Here is a 19618-nt window from a genome sequence, read left to right as displayed (position 1 = left end):
GGAAATCCACAAACATCCCAGAGTTGAAGCTGTTCTGTAATGAGAAATACATTTTCCCCATTTTCCTCCATAGCGGTGCCAATAATTGTTGCCCACCTAAATCTTGACGATGTTTTAAGTTATATTTATTCAGAAATGTAGAAAATATTCACAAACGTTCAAGCAACCTGGCATCAGGGTAGTAAGCACCACAATCTCTGTGTCTCTATCTTGCAGTGTTAGCTTGTCGCTATCTTTGTTGCTATCTTTGCAAAGTTGTCTGTTTAGTTATCTTCAAGTTTATGCCATGTAAGATGCAGAGTAGGTCTGTTTAAACACGTGCTAATAGGGGTGTAAACTTTTGAACAGGATGATTGGTGTAAATTGTTATTATTTTGTCTTCTAGGAAACATGTAAATATCTTATGTAACTTCTGAAGGGCAGTACTAAATGAAAAAAAAAAGATCTTTAAAGAAAATTAAAGCAAATTACACCAATCATCCTGTTCAAAAGTTTACACCCCCCTGGCTCTTACTGTATCGTATTGCCTTCTTGAGCATCAGTGAACGTTTGCACCTTTTGTAATAGTCATGTACAAGTCCCTCAGTCGTCCTCGGTGTGAAAAGGATCTCATTCAAAAAGAATGTGCAGGACCTGGAAGATTTTTCTGAAGAACAGCGCGCAGTTTAACTGCTCAGGACAAACAAGGGACTCATGAACAACTATCACAAAACATAAACACATCATGTCATTGATCATCCACGTAACAACACATGGCATTAAGAATCAAGTGTGTGTAAACTTTTGAACTGGTTAATTTGTGTGTCAAGTTCAGTTATTATTGGACTATATGTAAAAATCTGTTATGTGAAATAGCTTCTTCAGGGCAGGACTAAATAAAAAATGATTAAATTGTTAATGTTAATGATTAACATTTCAAAATGTTAATGATTAACATTTTGCAGATTCTGCGAGCATTAAAGGAAAATCACCTAGCTAATCTCAGAGCCGAGATTCATCGTCTATATACGGTATTTGGCATATAGTCAGTTATGGGACAAACTAATGAAGCTTGTTTTAACGCCTATGTAAGTCAATTGAAAGTGGTTTTGGTTCTCTTTCATGTAAACCCTGAGGATTTACATTTACATATGTGCTAAATAAACAACAAACTGCAACCTGCAAACATTCTGCAGATTCTGCAAGGCATGCGGTACGAAAACTTATGACTTCATAAGTTCATCGTCGTTCACGAATGAACTATTGGACTACTCCAGATTACGAACATAGCTGGTCACATATTGATCAGAAGATCCTAAAACCGAATATCGTATCGTAGCAGATACAGTAGTATCATCAAGTATCGAAATTGAATCGTACCATAGCACATTCACTTCTATTGTCAAATATTTGAATGAATCGGAATCGTTTCGCACTGAATCGTGGTATGAAATATCGAAGCCGGAATGTTTACACCTGTAATGAACACGACTCTTTCTTTCGTTCTTTTCTTTCTTACCGTACTCAACAGGAACACTCTGCCCTAGTAAACAGTATGAATAAACAGTATTATTGTTATACAGAGTAGTATGGAAGAATGATTGTTGGAGCGTAGCCATGGCAACCCTTGTTTAGTATCGCTGTATCCCAAACGTTTTATTATAAATTTTTGATCTCCTTACCGAATTTTCCCAGATGGCCAGGGATCTTCAGCTCACAGGCTTTGGGCTGTTCATTCCTTCCCGCTCCTGTCTTCTTCCTCCCCAGCATGGTTCTCCTCCTGCCCGAGGTTCTTCCTGCGCGTGTTTACGAGTTTACTGTCACTGAAACTCTGTTTTCCGAATCTACAGTAGACGCTGCAAATCACTGCGCCCTATCTGGGGTTGCCAGATTGACCCGACGCCTCCTGAAATTTCCTCAGTGCCTCCTTGGTTTCACTGTAATCCAGCCGCACTATAGATTAGAAATTCACTTTGTACTATAGAAATAAATTTCACCAAAGTTATTAGGCTGTGTTCTGAGAAAGGTTTCTCCAGGGATAATCTCTATCCTGCATCTATTTCACCAAAATAACATAAACTAGCCAGATGTAGATAAGAGTCAAAGGTTGAAGCCAGCTTTTTTTTTTTTAATGTCCCTGTAAAACAAACAAACAAACAAACAAAAACCCCTATATGTTTATAAGTAATGGAACAGAGTAGACAGATAAACTCCTGATAAATCTTTCCCCACAGTACTGTACAACTCAGAAGCGCCTGACTGCAGTTTCTAAAAGCGCTCCGAAACCTGAGCTTGGCAAATAGGGTTGCCAGATTGGGTGTCACTCAACATCGATTTGTTTTGTCATGCTTTGTACTTTTTCATTTTTTTCTATAGGTTCATTCATCTTCAGTAACCTGTCTATCCTGAGCAGGGTCATGGTGAAAGCATCCCAGGAACAATGGACATGAAGAAGGCATATATAGCCTAACAGGCCATGGCAGGGATCCTGAGCCAGCGCAGGAGGAAGCCGGAGAACCCAGAGGAAACCCACACAGGCACAGGGAGTACATGAAGAAAAAACTTGACGCAGACTCAGGAGCACAGGATCAAACCAGGCAGTGTTGGGAGTACCACTACTCCAAAAGTGGTGGGTCAGAAAGTGATGCTTTTAGTGATGTTCAATAAAATTTGAGCTATTCATGATTTTTAAACTAGATATACTGCAAATAGAACATACATCAAGCAAATATTCATTAAATAATTTTTTATTAAAGTGTAAAGAACCCACAATGTCATAGTGATTGATTCTTCATACAATACTAGGGTTAACTCAGTTACATTCCATGGAAAAAGCATTGGTGCGACATGCATTGTTGCTGATGCTACATGTGTACCATGTCTGTTTCCTGGGAACTCAGATCTTGGGAGGCTGGTCTGTCATCATCTTTTTGTCTCAGAGAAGGAGAGTTACATCAGCCATTTGTCTATAAAATCATACAGACTGACTATGTATTTTGCTTTTAGTGCTTTATGGAGCCAGGCTCTGATTATGATACAATAACAGGGCATAACACACCTTTAAATGAACGTCAGAGTAGTTTTTTTCGACGCCACCGGCTCCATTTCGCATTTTACTCCTCAGGCAGATAATAAAAGTACATTTATGGCATATGCCCTTATCCAGAGTGACTTACATTTATCTCATTTACACAAAGCATTAAGGACCTTGCCCAAGGGCCTAACAATGGTAGCTTTGCAGCACTGGGGATTGAACTCTTGACCTTCTGATAAGTAACCCAGAGCCTTTAACCACTGAGCCACCACTTCCCCAGTAGTTTGAAAAGTGCCGGGTCAAATTCCAACTCACCCCTGGTGCTCCAGAGGCCCTAAAACCAGGGATCCTGAAGCTGTGTGGTGACAATGCTACCCACTGTACATACTCCCCACCCCTATATTACTGTAGAACCAGGTTTGCCAAAAAAGTTGTTCAAAAATATTAAAAACTATATTTAAAAAAAAGATTATTCTGGCAAAACACAATTACGCATGCATCACTTTTGTTATATATAATTTATACTTGTGTAGCCTATTCATGTGTTCGTGTATGCATTTATTTTTATGAATGTTATTATTTACTTGTGAAATTAGTATTCATGTTTTTTTTTTTCCTTCTGAGGTTTTATAAAAAAAAAATTTTTTTTTAAAATTAGGTCTATTCGTTTCGGAACTTGTGTAGTAATATATTTATTTTTTCATTTGCACAGCTCCTGACCTCAGGTTATTGTCTGTAGTCTATATGTGGAGGTTTTCTTCCTGGTTCTCTGGTTTCTTCCCACCTCCCAAAAACATGCTAACAGGTGGACTTGCTACTGGAAATTGGGTCTAGGTGTGAGTGAATGTGTGCATGGTGACCAGTGATGAACCGGCATCACATACAGAACAGGATGCATTCTTTCCCTTCGCCCAGTGTTCCTGGGGAGGGCCTGAATCGATGCAATCTGGCAACCCAACTCCAGAAAAGGACCTCCATGTGAGTGATGAAAATCACAGCAGTGTGTCTGAGACTCTAAGCTCCCAAGCTGCCAGCTTGAATCTTATTTTTCTTCCTTCCCAATGCCCAGTCATAGTTTAAACCTTGCTTAATTAAGTACAAACATGCACAAATTGCACAAATTCCACATGTGCTAAATTTTAATCCTTCAGCACAAGGTTGCTGGTTTTTCCTCCCGAACTGGTTATAGAAGGGGTAAAATGGTGCACTCTGGCAACACGCCGAAATGATTATTAATCAACGTTTTTAATTTTTGCTTCTATGAAAATTATGGATATTTAATTATCATAATGTTGAACTCCAGACGAGGTATGCATAAAAGTACAGGTCTGAGACTTTTAGAAGAGCACATGGGGTTAATAACAGGCAGAAAAAAAAATGCATTATGCAGAATTGTACGTGTTTTTTTTTTTTAAATCTTATTTACGAGTGAAAAAAAGAAAAGAAAAGAAAGAATGAAAAACAGTAGCCTATTGTTTTTCCTGGCGCGCCTCCTGCCGGTGACGTGAAGAATCACAAGCCGGTACAAGCGGTTACTTTAGAAGTTTACAACAGGGAGTCATAAAAGAAAGTAAATTACTGAGATTACTTCTTTTGTCTAACTTGAATTACTGTCCTCTATATTTGCTGTGTAATACAGTGTGAGAAACACAAAATACAAATCATTTTATAAGTGGGTTTTGCAGTGATTACAGTGCTATTACAGTTTTTCTAAGTTGCTTTGGCACACAGAATTCTTTCATTTCATTGCTTTCACATAGAATTCAGTTGTATGCATACAGCTGTCTTCCCCTGACCACGTGATGTAGTGAATAGATCCTGTATGGAGCTTGGAACCTAACAAAAGCACTAATTTCCTATATTTAATTATATACCCACCACCAGGGGTGTATTTACTGATTTTGGGGCCCTCTGCAAAATATAGGAATGGGGAAATCATTTCAGTGTTTTAACACTGATATATAAACAATTCTACATCTACATTTTTGTCCACTATTTGTCAACCAGGACATTTCAACTGTCATCTATGTCAGTGTGATGTTTACACCCCAGTTATTCATCGCATATAATAACCATTTCTGCCTATACTGATATCTCTTGTAGTTGCATGCATTTTATGCTATCAATTCCCATAGAAACTACTAGCTGGTGCATCACTCCATCACAATAGCAGATCAAGCCTTTCATTCACAATTGAAAGTTGAATTCTTTGAGGTAAAGCAGATTTTTCCAGACAGCATTCATTACTGCAATACTTTCCTGGCAATTATGTAAGTATAGAGTTTTATTAAGTAGTGCTCATCGTAATTCACTATTCCACTGGCCATGTCATAATCTGCACAGGTTGTCCTAACAGTGTTGTTTATCCACCAAAAGCACGAGATTTCCTCTTCACTCTCACGCACACAGCATGCATCTTTACGAAGCCAATATACCGACTAGGTAGATTTCCAGTATAGAGCTGGATGTGGCTGTTTTCTGCAGCAGAACAGATATTGAATGAGGATCTGGTAAGGACTTGAGCTGTTGAGATTGCAGAGAGCAGATGGAGGTGTCAGATCTAAAGGAGTAGTGTGCTGTTCAGACCTGCATGAGGCAGCAGGTGAAAGTAGACTCTTTATATATCTGAGATTAGGCATTGGTTATTTGATATACGTGTAACATGGGCAACATTCGTATAGTGGTCACATCAGTAGACGTGGTTTTATTTTGGCTTAATACATTGATTTTGTTCTTGTGTCTATAACAGAAATATTATCTTTCTTATCTCTGCATGGAGAACTTGGACCTGATTAAAAAAAAGGTTATGAAAGGTTATTTGAGTCTTTTATGATTTTATGTTGTTTGTTCGTTTATTTAAATGTTTGCAAATGTACTATCTTATTACATATCCAAGAGGCATGTATATGGGTTGTGTTGTGTTAAATGAATGAATGAATGAAGCATATTTATGTTCATTATGTTCACAAAATAATGTTGTGCTGTGATCATAAATTTACACTGAAGGTGGAAAATGATTGAGAATCCCTGTTTTATAGTAAACACATCCTATAGACAGCAGACTGGGTGAATAAGCTGATGAAAAGCAGACAGGTAATTAAGATCAGAATGCGGCTGTGGCTCAGGCGCAGGTTGTCCGCTACCTGCAGACGATTCAATGTCGGATTCGATCCTTGGCACACATGCCTCCACATGCCAAAGTGTCCTTGGGCAAGACACTGAACCCCAAGTTGCTCCCAATGGCAAGCTAGCACCTTGCATGGTGTGTGTGTGAATGGGTGAATGAGAAACAGTGTGAAGCACTTTGTAGAACTGCTAAGGTTAAAAGGTACAGAATATTTACCATTTAATAATGCATGGTCCAAGCAGATCTTGCATAGATTCATTTATCCATTTGTTCATTCTTTTTTATTTATTTATTTTTTTTAAAAGAATGATAGTGGTTACGGTTACTGTGGATCCAGAGAATGTCCCAGAAATGCTGGGTGCGAGGAGTACTAATCCACTAGCCATTATGTTTTTAGGAGGTGGAAGGAAACCAGAGAACCCAGAGGATCCCCACATGGACCCAAAGATGGACCTTGAGCCTAGGGTTGAATGAGGAATCCTGGAGCATCGAGACAGCTACCCAATATACTACCATGCTACCCAATGTACAACATAAGGAAATAAAAAAAATATATATATATATATTAATTTCATTGAAGTAAAACAATTTTAAGACATAGACACACATCTATGTCAGTAAAATATATATATAATTTAAAAAAAGTTTTTCGCATTCCTAACTCTTTAAGTTGCTATACTTTTATCAGGTGAAATCTGATTGGCTGATTGAACTGTCACGTGAATTGGAACCCATGTTTCTGTGTTTCAAATCGCGTTTTCGTTAGCAACTGATTAGACTAAGACTCGTTGCCCATGAGAGGAAAGGACTGTGAAAAGGGAGAGCAGTGGGTGTAAAAACGATTCGTTCCCCTTCAATACTACACAGTGGACTAAATAATTGTGTTGTGAGGAGTTTACACGACGTTTAGTTGTATTTCTAAAGCAACGCAGATTAGGGTAACGCTAGCTACTTCCGGATCAAATGTAAAGAGTCGACACCGGCGTGTGATGAGTCGACACCGGAGTGTGGTACAAAACTGCGGGTTAACATTGCAAGTGTTAAGGATGAGAAGCTCAGCATTGCAACAAAAAAAGAGAGAAAAAAAACGTTAGACACATTTCATTTAATTTACATGTAGTCTGAGTTTATATAGTCATACTGAACGCATCAGGGCATGAGCATGTCAGAATCGGACCTTTATATTACTCCGAATCTTTCAGATAATGATGGGAGTCAGGTGGCCGCCAGAGGGCGCCATTTAGACAATCAGGATTTATACAACTCAAATTCTCATATTCAGTACATTGTTATGATGCTTGGCAAATTTATTATTCACAAATGCAAATTTTTGGGTAAGATCCCACTACTGTCAATTTTTCTGGTAGACTATAATTCCCTTTTTTTTTTTTTTTTTTTTTTTTTAATCTTTGATGGGAATAAAAAACAAAAAAATCTTTGAAAAGTCAAAGAATGCTTTCAATGTTTAACCTTGCATAATTTTATTAATTTATTTTTTTCTTCCCCTCTGGCTCTTGGTTATTTTATTTGTATAGTTTTCATCCACCGTAATGATAAAAGATGGCAGCGCAATTGCGAAATCAGCCATAATCTGTCCAAGGAAAGATGAATCAATATGCACTAAACAGTACTCAATTAAATAAAGCAAACCGACACGACAGCGCACTGCAATGCCCAGCAATAAGGAATTTATTATAGCACGTGACAGGCCATTGGACAGACACTCTTCTGCAGGTTAAAGTTCTTTTCTTTGCATTGAGGTGTATGGAGTTCTGCATAGTACTGGTAAGTCACAGAGAAAAGGCCATTTACGAGGAAATAAACAACAGTCTATCAGAGGTTTAGTTCTGGTTGTTTTGTTTAAAACAAATAACACCCCAAACAAAAGTACTTATTATATTCATACAAAATATATAATATATATATTTTATGTATACTGTATACAAAACAAAAAGAAACTTTAAAGAAACGATTTCAAGTAAAATCTTAAAAGAAATGATCGTGCACCTATGTGCACTTTTTTGTAAACCATATAAAAAAAAAGTAAAAAAACCCAACAAAAAAACAAATACGATATTATATGCATATTTACAAGATTAACTTAGCAAGGCTTTGTACAAATGTTACAAAATAGCTGAACACACAGACACACTATACACAAACCGTTTCAGACACACATACATACACAGATGAAGAAATGCTTAGAACGAGCAGTGTGTGCTCGGTGTGTGTTTGAGGGTTGTGAACACGCCACAATTTGTCTTGCGAGGTTATGGGGTCTAAGGTCAGTTCCCGACACATCTGATATCGGTAAACGCTGCCTCGCTAATACTGCATTAATACTTTGTTGAAGTCTGTAGTCGAGTAGACGAAAGAATGTGTGTATTTGTGTAAATGTTTGTGTAACCTTTGTAGGATCTGTGATGAGGCAGCATCGTCATGGTAACAAGAAAAAGGTAAAAAGCGGGTGAATTTTAAAAAATGTTGTTTTTTTTTCAATTTGGCATTCCCTCCATTGGACACAGTGAGAGAATGAGGACACGTCTTAAGGGAGGATACAGAAACACACAATGACCCCAGTGTGAGTGTGTGGCAAGAATCCTGGCAGTTCTTTAAAATGTTACATAGAGACCCTGCTGCTCTCTGGCGCTTTCGTAACACCGTGTTAAAAGAGCACTCGAAAGACTGAAGAAGAGAGAATAAAAACTTTGGCAACGTTTAAAAGAAGCCCTGTGCCGTGCAAGCAGAGCAGCTATGAATGAGAAAAAGGAAAACACAGTAAGCGAACCCGTTCATCGATACCCCTCTTCCACCAACTAGGTGCCGGTGCTGATTCCCGAGTGAGCGTATACTCTCAAAACAGTTGGGGCAATTGGTGTGGTTCCAGCACTAAAATGCTGCTTGTCTGGAACCAAAAATGGGTGATTTTAGGGCATTGGGCTGGCGCCATTTCCTCGCCGTAACAACAACTTGTCGAGTTATTAACATGGCCAAGTTCTGAACAGAGGGATTTTTGAAGAAATGATGAGTTGCTGCTGTGACTCAGTGGTTTGACGAGAACCACTAAGAACCACTAAGCAACTAAATAGTAGCTACGTTGCTAAAGCTAATGCTAGCAAAACTGCAGACTATGTTGCTAAAGGTAAGGTGTCTTGGGTGTTATCGTGGTCTATGATGATGCCTCTGCTCAGTTCACAGACTTTGTTGACAAAACGAGGTAAGAGGTATAAACATTAGCTCTTACACCAGTGGAAATGTTGGTTGGCTGTTTACGAAAAGGTTCCCAGGTTCCCAGGCTCCCAGAACAAGCACCATGTTAATGGAAAATAGGGTATTGGTGTGAAACCTCCACATACACACTCTGTACTAAAGAATCCGATCAGTCCAATTCAAATGCTATCACAAGCATTCCTGGAACTGGGAGGTAGTATGGGCCCGGAGCGATGAAGAGGTGTCGGCTGCAGAGCGCTGGGGACCGGGCATGGGCTTATCCCCAGGACGTCGGATTAAAATGAAAGGTTTTGGGGGTGGGGCCGGGGGTTTGTTGTTGTTGTTAACGCCAGAGGAGACTTGAGCGCTTTTGTGCGAGGAGTCAGAAGGCGAGACCACCACTGTGTGTCTCCTCCAGGCCCGCCTACGGCGGCGGGTCTCAGGCGAGAGAGGTTTCCTCAGGCCCACAGAACGCATGTCCTCCGCTGAACCGAGCAGACGTGCACGCACCTGCTCTGCTAGTGATGCCTGACTTGTCGAGCCAGAGGTGGAGCCCAGGGCAGGGGGTGAAGCTAAGAGGTGACCACTGGATGGGGTGAGTTTGGGTGAGTGAGAAGCGGAGGATTCCGGAAGGCTGGTTCTCGTTCGCCCTTTGTTGGACTGTTGTTCCTCCTCGGTGGGTGAAGCGCTACAGACTTCTAAAGGATCTAGTGAACGAGCTTTAGCCTTATCTGCTTTTAGCCGCCGGCGCGCTAAAGTGTCACACTGAATGAGCCGATGGGAGTTGAAGGAGGGTCGGTTTTGGAGGCGCTGGGAGGCAGTGGAGGAGGAGGTGGATGGAGTGGAGGAGCGTGCTGTACTTTCGGTTCCTCTTTCTACAGGCTCAGGGGTGGGGCGTTTGGAAGGGATGGGAGGAGGTGCTGCTGTGGAAGCGGGAGCGGGAGTAGAAGTAGGTATGGAGGGTTTGCAGTACGTGTACAGGAAGCTGCGTGGTGTGGTCGGTTCTGGTGAGGTGTGTGTATTTGATGGAGGTGGCGTGCGTTTCTCAGGACGCTCCTGCGTGAGAGAGCGTGAAGCAAAGCCGCTTTCGTTGTCCGTCTCGCTCACCAGCTCGCTCCGCTCATCGTCTGCGTCGTCGCCCCGCCCCTCGGATGCTAAACTCCGGCCCAGCGTAGACAGAGTGGAGTAACCCGATACAATAGAACGTGCATCATCCCCTCTCCAGCCGCGACCTTTCATCTCTGACCTCTGGTCCTCTTCCTCACTCAGGATCACTGAGTGTGCTTCTTCCTCACAAGGCATTCTGGGTTTGTCCTTACCTGGCGAGGCCACAGTCACTTCCACATTCCCTTCGTCGTCTTCTTCCTCTTCCTCATCTTCGTCCTCTTCTGCCTCTGCACGCGGAGCCGTGTCAGATTCACACCGCTCCGTCTCCTTTCCCTCCCCCTCCCGCTCCACAGTGAGATCGGCTCTGATTGGCTCCTGTTCGGAGTCGTCGTCAGTGCTGCTGCCCAGGAGGCCGGCAACAGGACGTTTTCTGCGCCTCCGAGTCACAGCAGACATGATGGCCAGCGTTGTCAGGAAGTCCTTGGCTGTGAGGTCACGTTTCGACCCTCCGGAGCCCTGACAATGATAGAGGTCTGACCGTCATTACAGGATGTCAAACAGAATGATCAGAATAGTGTTTAAAGACGCATTATTTAAAAGGGTTTATGTTTGTTGTTGTTATACAGTGAACAGAAAGCCAGTTTGGTCTAACTGTGCACTGGGAAACCCCTTTATTTTATTTAGTATTTTTTATGCCTAATGTCCAATATAGCGCAAAGACAGCAACAATAAAACTTTACTATTAATAAAAAATTGTGCTGTGACATGAACATATAACATCCATCCATCCATTTTCCATACCGCTTATCCTACACATGGTCGCGGGGAGCCTGGAGCCTATCCCAGGGAACTCGGGGCACAAGGCGGGGGACACCCTGGACAGGGTGCCAACCCATCACAGGGCACGGTCGCGCACACATTCACACACAACGGACAATTTGGAAATGCCAATCAGCTTACAGTGCATGTCTTTGTACTGGGGGAGGAAACTGGAGTACCTGGAGGAAACCCCCAGAGCACGGGGAGAACATGCAAGCTCTGCACACACAGGGCGAAGCAAACATGATAACCACTAAGCCACCGTGTCCCCTTCAATACTACATCCTTTAAGCAAATAAAATATGAATGCATTTTTACAGGACGTAATAACAGTCGCTCGCAGTTCTTTCTGCCAGAGAGGTCTCCAAATCCTTAAACTCTCAAATAGTATGTATAGGTACAGCTTGAAAACAAATAACACAAGCGTTTGAACTGCAACTCTTACTCAAGCCTTACCTTAGATTTCGCTGAATCACTGTTGGTTGAGTCTAAAATCATAATAAAATAGAAAAAGAGAAAGAAGAGAGAAAGAGGCCAGGATGAATACGTATACAGACATGTTCCTAAGAAATGAGAGGCACAGAGGCAAGTAAGACACCTTCAAGCAACGAGCATGAACTGCATCGTGTCTTCCTGACTCTGTGACTGTCATTCAATATGAAGCATCCCAACAGGAGACAATGTTCACACAAGATTCAGACCAAGCAACATGTGCACGACGAATGGTTATTGATTGTCTTGAAGTGATGCTCAAATGTGAACAGGGTCTCCAAATCTGCAGCGTTAAAGAGGAACCGACACACACTGTTGACATTACGTCACATACTGAGGACATCGACCCATCAGAGAAGCCATGTAGGAGGCGAGAGCAGGAAAGGGCATAAGGGCAGGGAGGATGATTTCAGAGACATGGGGTGAGGGAACATTGCATTGACATGAGTCACATAAGCACACCCAGTCACCATCAGAAAGTCACTCACTCTCACACATACACACACACACACACACACACAGGCTATGCCAGGCGAAACCCATCCTACCGCGGTGGCTGCTCCACAGGCTCAGCTATGAGAAGGACGCAGAAACGTATAGAGAGAGAAATTGGTAGAGGAATACAAAAACAGAAGGAAAAAAAGATGAAAAATAAAAGAAAATGGAGAAGTACAGAGCACTCAACATGCAAGAAATCTAAACACACTTTTATAATCGTTTCTACAGCCTGTAGTGCCACATTCTGGGAACACCACTCATAATAAGGGTGGGCAATATAAGAAAACGATCATATCACGATTCTTGATTTCTACAGTACATGCTACAGTATACAGTATCACAATATATAGGTTTGTGTCACATATTGGAAGGAACTACAGTATTGTTGCATTTAAAAAAAAAAAGGATTTTGATGCCATTTTATTTACCGTCTACAAAAATGTAACATCTTTGTTAATAAAAAAGAAAACAAATAAAATGGCAGACTTATATAAATAAATATTTTAACACTCACCATGTTTAGGATAAAATTGAATGTTCAAATTTGGCATGCCAATATAGATATTACGATATCCCCAAAGGACGTATCATGATATTGACATTATATCGTCATATCGCTCAGGCCTAACTCAAAATATTTCAAAATCCTACTGGTGTAAAATCAGAGGAGCTCTTGAACACAGCATCAGTCATTTAAAACAGACTTGAGCAACTTCAGTGCGGTTTGCTCTTAGACAGTAAACAGGTTGGGAAGGCTCTCACCTGAGATCTCGCCCAGGAGGCCGGCTCGGCCAATGTTCAATAAGAGGTGATCTATGTTGGGGGCGGGCTGAACGTCCTCTGTGTCCACTGGCGTCTGACAGAAACAAGAAACGAAAGAAAGAATAACTTTAATACACAGTAATTCTAGGGCTCATTCTAGGGCTCATTCTAGGGCTTCTAACGACTCATATTTAATCATGATTTTTAGCTTCCTCAGTGAAATGATGTGATAAACATCAAATAAAAATAATAATGACTATCAGAGTAATCACTTCTCATTTCAGCTATAACGTACCTTTTCATCCTTGTCGTGTTCCTCACTGAAGAACCAGGCGCACTGCACAAGCAGCGAGAGAGAAAAAAGAACGGGCAAATGTGTTTCGAATTCAAAGTTTAAAAAAAATAATTTAAAAAAACTGAAATAAAGATAATTAAAGTTTAGTTGTGGTGTTGAGCATGAGAAAGCTTTACATGTTGGATGAGAGTCTCGATGATCTTGTAGCGGTCAGGCATGTGGGTCACCATGTCTGTCATGTTGTCCTCCGATGTTCTCACAAGAGTGGGCCCAAACACTAGCGCCAAGTTACGAGGCTGCATCTGCACACACACACACACACATACACAATACATATCTCCGCAGGTCAATTTAACACTCCTACACAAGTACAATATATCTTAAACCCTAATATAAGACAGTATTTTTAACCTAATCTCTACACCATCTGTGTTTTGTTTATTTATTTATTTATTTATTTATCTGTAAAAATGTTCTCTCATTTCTGTCTCAAACTAAAAAAAAGATTTTCTATTCTTTCTTCTTCTTTTTTTTTTTTCAGTACAAAGAAATGTAACAAAATTCCTGTCTGTGGTAATCACACCTGCAGTACAGTACGCGTGTGGTGAACAGAGATGGATGGAGTATTCTTTTAATAAAGGATTAATAACTCGCACTCTGTCCAGGTCAAAAAGTAACACAAGCGATATGTACACGTTAGACGGAACTGACCTTATTCTTCTCCGAATGATTGGCTACGGTCTTCAGATGACCGATTAGAAACTTCAGAGTGTGGAAGTAATGATCTGGCAAATCTTGGATCTGCAGAGAAATACGACGTGAGAGTCTTTAAGCAAAGCGGTGTAGGACGAGAGGGACAAAAACGCTCAAGTACCTGCTGATATCGGAAAATAATCAACAAGGCCACGTCGTATCACCCTGCTGTTGATTATTTTTCCATAACGGCACCTATTCGAGTGTTTTTATTCCTTACATTAGAAACACAGTAAAATAAATGTACAAGTTAAAGAGTGTGTAAGCGAATACACCATTAAAGACTGCACACTCGTACCAGTTTTTTCAAAGTCTTCAACCGGTCACTTGGATTCTCCATACGATTGGCGTCGATGAAGTCGTTGTACTTGTCTATCAGAGAAAACGAAAAGAAGTAGACGCCAGCTAATTGTGTTAACGAGTTATTTCAGCACTAATGACTTCAAATCTTTATAACGAAACGCCTCACAGTCTGTAGGTAATTACTAAAGTCTCACCATCAGTAAAGAGGGGCTCCGGGAGCTTGCGGAAGAAAGATTTGAGCAGGCTGCTCACCACATTCAAGTCCTGCCACCGCTGGATCAGACAGAAATACAAGACACCACAAGATAAATAATCATAGATCATCTTTGTCATTCAGGATATTTACATATTGATGCTGACCTCAGATAAATGCAGCACTCGGTATAATATTTAACAGTTTGCATGTATCGGATTAGTTCGTATTCATGTATGAATGGTGAGAAACATTTTAATGTTAACAGTACGAGTGCGTAACTGAAATTTAATTTGACACCAAAATAAAATAAAAATAGGGCATTCCGAAAGAAATAATCCCATGACTACATACCGACATGTACATACATGATTAAAAAAACCTGTGAGAAATAATTAATGGTTTTGATGCTATAATGTCATTTACTCTTATCTTACGTCACTTTGTCTGTCAATCAAATTTAGTGATTGATCATTGATTGTCTAATATGATGTCAATAACATCTGGATACCAGCTCACTCATGAAATTTTCCAATCAGGCTCACCAAACCTGGGCAGGTGAAAATTGTAAAAAGACCAGGTGATGTTTTTCTTCCCCCCAGTCATCAAACATCTAGGGGGCATAATGGCTTAGTGGTTAGCACGTTTGCCTCGCACCTCCAGTTTGAATCCACCTTGTGTGCGCTGAGTTTGCACGTTCTCCTCGTGCTTTGGGGGTTTCCTCACGGTACTCGGGTTTCCTCCAGTCCAAAAAGCATACGTTGTAGGCTGACGGGCATTTCCAAATTGTCTGTAGTGTGTGATTGTGCCCTGCGATGGGTTGGCACCTCGTCCAGGGTGTCCCCAGCCTTGTACCCTGAGTTCCCTGGGATAGGCTGCAGTTTTGATGAGTCTGTGCCCACTGTGGCCTCAGATTCCTGTTCTTGGCTGACAGGACTGGAACAGTGTTGTCCTGTATTGTTGTAGCTCTGACATGTTGTGCATTCTAAGGTGCTTTTTTTGCTCACCACGGTTGTACAGAGTGGCTGTTTGGGTTACCATCGCCTTCCTGTCAGCTCAGACCAGTCTGGCCATTCTCTGGCCTCTCTAAACAACAAGCCGATTCCAGCATAAGAACTAATGCTCAATGGAAGTTTATTTGTGTTGCACCATTCTGTGTAAACTCTAGAGACTGCTGTGTGTGAAAATCCCAGCTCAGCAGTTTCTAAAATACTCAAATCAGCACATCTGGCACCAACAACAATGCGATGGTTAAAGTCACTGAGATCTCACATTTCCCCCCAATTCTGATGTTTATCGTTGGGCGGCTGTGGTTCAGGTGGTAGTGCGGGTTGTCCACTAATTGTAGGGTTGGCGGTTTGATTCCCGGCCCACATGACTCCATGTGCCGAAGTATCCTTGGGCAAGACACTGAACCCCAAGTTGCTCCCGATGGCAAGTTAGCGCCTTGCATGGCAGCTCTGCTACCGTGTGTGAATGGGTGAATGAGACACAGTGTAAAGCGCTTTGGATAAAAGCGCTATATAAGTGCAGACCATTTAATATGAACAAAAGCAGAAACTCTTGATCTGTATGATTTTTTTATTTGTATTTTTTGCACTGCTGACAAATGATTGGCTGATTGGACAATTGCACGTATATACCGTATAATCTATTTAAGTACCATTTAATGCAATTAATAAAACAATTATTTTATACAATGTGCCCTAGCACTTATGGTTACATAACAATTACTTAAAAAGTCACGTTATTTCTAGAGGTACTTAGTAAACGCTGCACAATAATAAAAATCAATATCTTTCATTTATGATTCATGTGCCGATAATTCTTTTACAATTTAATTTTAATTGTAATTTTTTTTTTTATAGGAATGTGTGTGTGTCTCACCTCCTCCGCTGTGTTAATGTCGCAGCCCTTGTTGAGTTGATCCTGCAGGCTGGACACCACAGCGTTGTTACCTGGCACTCTGTAGATCCCAGTGTACTCCAGACCCATCTCCTCCACCAAGCCACAGCAGATCTCCACAATCAGAGGAACAAACTGCACACACACACACCCACACACACACACACACACACACCCACACACATACACACACACATACAGTACTAGTAAGCCGGGAGAGTCCTCATAATTATTCTCTAAAGAACCGATTCAGACCAGCGCTCCCATTCAGACCTTGTTATTGGAGGCGGGTTGGCAATCCTCCAGCCGGACTCCAAACGCCTTCGGGTCCGCCTTCTTCGCTTTCTTCATGAAGTTGATGCCCCATGGAGACTTGGGAGGACTGCTCTCCTCTGAGAGTGGGAAGGGAAATGATTACGAACGAAAACAAAGAAAGAGAAAAGATAGAAGACATAATGTTTGGCTGAGCGTGTGTAAAACAAGCTGACCTTTGGCTTCGTGTTTGGGGGAGCGTGGGGGCGCGCTGCTGTTGTCGGCCTTGGGGAGCAAGAAGGTCATGCGTGGCACTCGGGGAGATGAGTCAGGCTTATTACCTGTCGGACTAAACGGAGCCACGGAGAGACAACAACAATGAGAAACCACTCTTTTCATTAAGAGCTTTTTATAGTGAAGAGTTCGTCACAAAATTGCACACCTCAGTGTTCAAACATAAACACTGAACAATATCAAATATTATAACACACAGAATAACCCCATAAATAATATCGTCAATTCAACAAAATACATATGTGGAATTGTAGCTCATGCATTTTGAAGTGCGTCATACGACCTCTATATTAAATAATGTCATAAATAAACACTGACTTAATGCATGAGCCATGTTTAATACAACATAATCAACATAATGATGATTATTCGAAATGTTTCACGTCCAGCTCATATCAAATCCAGCATGTTATCTAGACTTACCTCTGCTTCCTGTAGTCATTCAGTTTCTTGTTGATGAGAGCTTGTCGAGAGAATCCCAACTCCTACAACACACACATGAGCAGTCTATCATCTTTATACAGCAAAAAAATCCAAAACAAACAGAAACCGGTACTATTTACCGAATTAATATCTCAGCAAAAGGTCTAAAGAGAAAATAAAAGTACTTCACTTTTTTTTTTGTTCATAACTAAGTTTTTTTGTGTGTGTGTGTGTGTGTGTGTGTGTGTTCTTCACCTCGCTGTCAGTCTTGCTGCTTTCCCCGATCACTCTGATCCACTCCAGCATGTCGTCTCGGTCCTCAGCCTGCAGCAGGTACTCGCAGAAGTCCTGCGTGGTCAGTCGCAGAACGTTCTTGTGCTTCGTCTCGCTGTACGCGATGTCCACCAGGCAGCCGCGGAGGCTGATTGGTTGCTCGTCTTCGGATCCGCCTCCCAGGGCGGCACCCTTCAGCAGCGCATCCCGCTTGTCTTTGTAGAGGTAGAGCGCACCGAAGCGCAACACTGAGAAAACCCGCCTCCAGGGACGAATGGCACTGCCCACCTTCTGAAACGTGAACAGAAAGATGGCAGAAAAATGAAAAGAAGAGAACGAGAGAAAGAGAGAGAGAGAGAAAGACAGAGAGATGAAAAGGGAATATATATGAAAAGGGAATCCATCATGTAAAGACAGAGCTGAATATGAGAATTAAAAAAAAAAGAGGTAAAGCCATAATAATACTGCTAAATCATTGTATCTCACACAAACCAGTGAAAGACACAAAAATATGAGATTTAACAATCACAGTGAATATATTTAAACATTCTGTACATTATCACAGAAATGACTCAAAGAGCCTGAGCTGCTCCGAGTGAAATCTCTGAGGCGTCATTATGTAAGTCACATTTAGATCCACAACACACGCGCACACATTTTTGCTTGTGTAATCTGTATTGTTTTTAACGCAGAGTGAATCTCTCCTGCGTGTGTGATAATACAGTACGGCCCTGCTTCCTGTCTCACCTTGCCCTTCTCAGTATGGATCTGTTTGTAGTGCAGCCATCCTTCTTTCCTTACGTCACTGTAGCTGATGCTGCCCAGCTCCGAGGCAGAGTGACGCTTCGAGCGAGCCTCATCAGCCAAGCTGTCCAGAGACTACACACACACACACACATTAAATAAAGTAAGTTATACCATGGTCCGTCTGAATACTCGATACTGATTGGCTGGAAGGTGTGCGTTCAAAAAGTTTCAGTCGGTTAAAATTACCGTTCTATATTAATGCGCTGGCTATAAACAACTGTAACCATAGTAACATATAGTTACAGTTGCATACAGAAGTTAAACTCACAGCTTCATTATTAGTAGAGAAGCACAGAAACAGGTAATTCGCACACGCATAATCTCTCTCGCTCTCTCTAATAACTGTTTATTATAATTCATTCAAATAAATGTAATCTTATCGCACTACTTTATCTCTGGGAATGATTAGGAGTGGGCAGAATTCTAGATCTAACAACCCGTATATAAAATAACGAACGAAAATGAACTGTTATTTTGATACTTTCTGTAAATTTTCCGCTGTAAACATTAACCAGAGCTTTAACTTGTCAGTGCTGGTGAGCGACGGTGGTATCAGCGGGATAATCCACGGTTAGGTGTGCGTTACATGATTCTAATGCACTCTGCCGAGTCAGGTGCTTCTTTGCCTCCATGTCATGCAGTAAAATCGTGTAACGCACACCTAGCCGTGGATTATCCCTTACATATAGAATCATAGCGCATTCATCTTCTATAATGGCACATATCTCTAAATGAAGCAGAAAAATATGTAAGGTGTCAAATGCTGGAACCTGATTGGTCAAAATTACATTCTTCCGTGCCAGTGTGTGAAGCTCACGTGTAAATTCCATTCAGACTCGTTTAACTGCTCTGTCCTGCTATTGTCAGTTTTTCACTCAAAGTAGAACTACTATTAAACATCTCTGTATTTAACTCACACTCTCAAATGGGGATAACTTTTAAAGCCGTGCTTACATTACAGATATTATATTCGGCTCATTTTGACCTGGAATTTACGAGGTGGAAAACAGTTTGCAGGAGGATCAGGAGGATCCTCTACTGGCTACTACTGGCTGTTTTTTTTTTTTTTTTTTTTTTTTGCATACTACTTTA

The 19618-nt window shown here is 41.2% G+C and overlaps 2 protein-coding genes across 9 annotated transcripts in view; both read right to left on the bottom strand.

The window, feature by feature from the left end:
* The window catches only part of plcd3a (phospholipase C, delta 3a), a 42032-nt gene extending 39812 nt beyond the window's left edge, over positions 1-2220 (bottom strand). Inside the window, exon 1 of the mRNA XM_017459689.3 lies at positions 1662-2220. Coding sequence (XP_017315178.1) covers positions 1662-1749 — 88 coding nt within the window. The 5' untranslated portion in view covers positions 1750-2220. The remainder of the gene's footprint in view (positions 1-1661) is intronic.
* A 5586-nt stretch (positions 2221-7806) lies between these two features.
* Positions 7807-19618, bottom strand: part of arhgap23a (Rho GTPase activating protein 23a) — a 93097-nt gene continuing 81285 nt past the window's right edge. For all 8 annotated transcript variants that reach the window (XM_053676028.1, XM_053676022.1, XM_053676016.1 and 5 more), the window contains 14 exons: positions 18467-18598; positions 17702-18010; positions 17447-17508; positions 16966-17078; positions 16751-16869; positions 16460-16612; positions 14574-14652; positions 14375-14448; positions 14035-14124; positions 13500-13625; positions 13324-13365; positions 13029-13122; positions 11733-11764; positions 7807-10973 (listed from right to left, as the gene is read on the bottom strand). In XM_053676028.1, the coding sequence (XP_053532003.1) occupies positions 9540-10973; positions 11733-11764; positions 13029-13122; positions 13324-13365; positions 13500-13625; positions 14035-14124; positions 14375-14448; positions 14574-14652; positions 16460-16612; positions 16751-16869; positions 16966-17078; positions 17447-17508; positions 17702-18010; positions 18467-18598 (2859 nt within the window). In that variant the 3' untranslated portion in view covers positions 7807-9539. The remainder of the gene's footprint in view (positions 10974-11732; positions 11765-13028; positions 13123-13323; positions 13366-13499; positions 13626-14034; positions 14125-14374; positions 14449-14573; positions 14653-16459; positions 16613-16750; positions 16870-16965; positions 17079-17446; positions 17509-17701; positions 18011-18466; positions 18599-19618) is intronic.

This window comes from Ictalurus punctatus, chromosome 2, assembly GCF_001660625.3.
Source record: "Ictalurus punctatus breed USDA103 chromosome 2, Coco_2.0, whole genome shotgun sequence".
NCBI lineage: Eukaryota > Metazoa > Chordata > Actinopteri > Siluriformes > Ictaluridae > Ictalurus > Ictalurus punctatus.
Note: the sequence above shows the minus strand (reverse complement) of the source record. Positions and strands in the feature narration are given on the sequence as shown.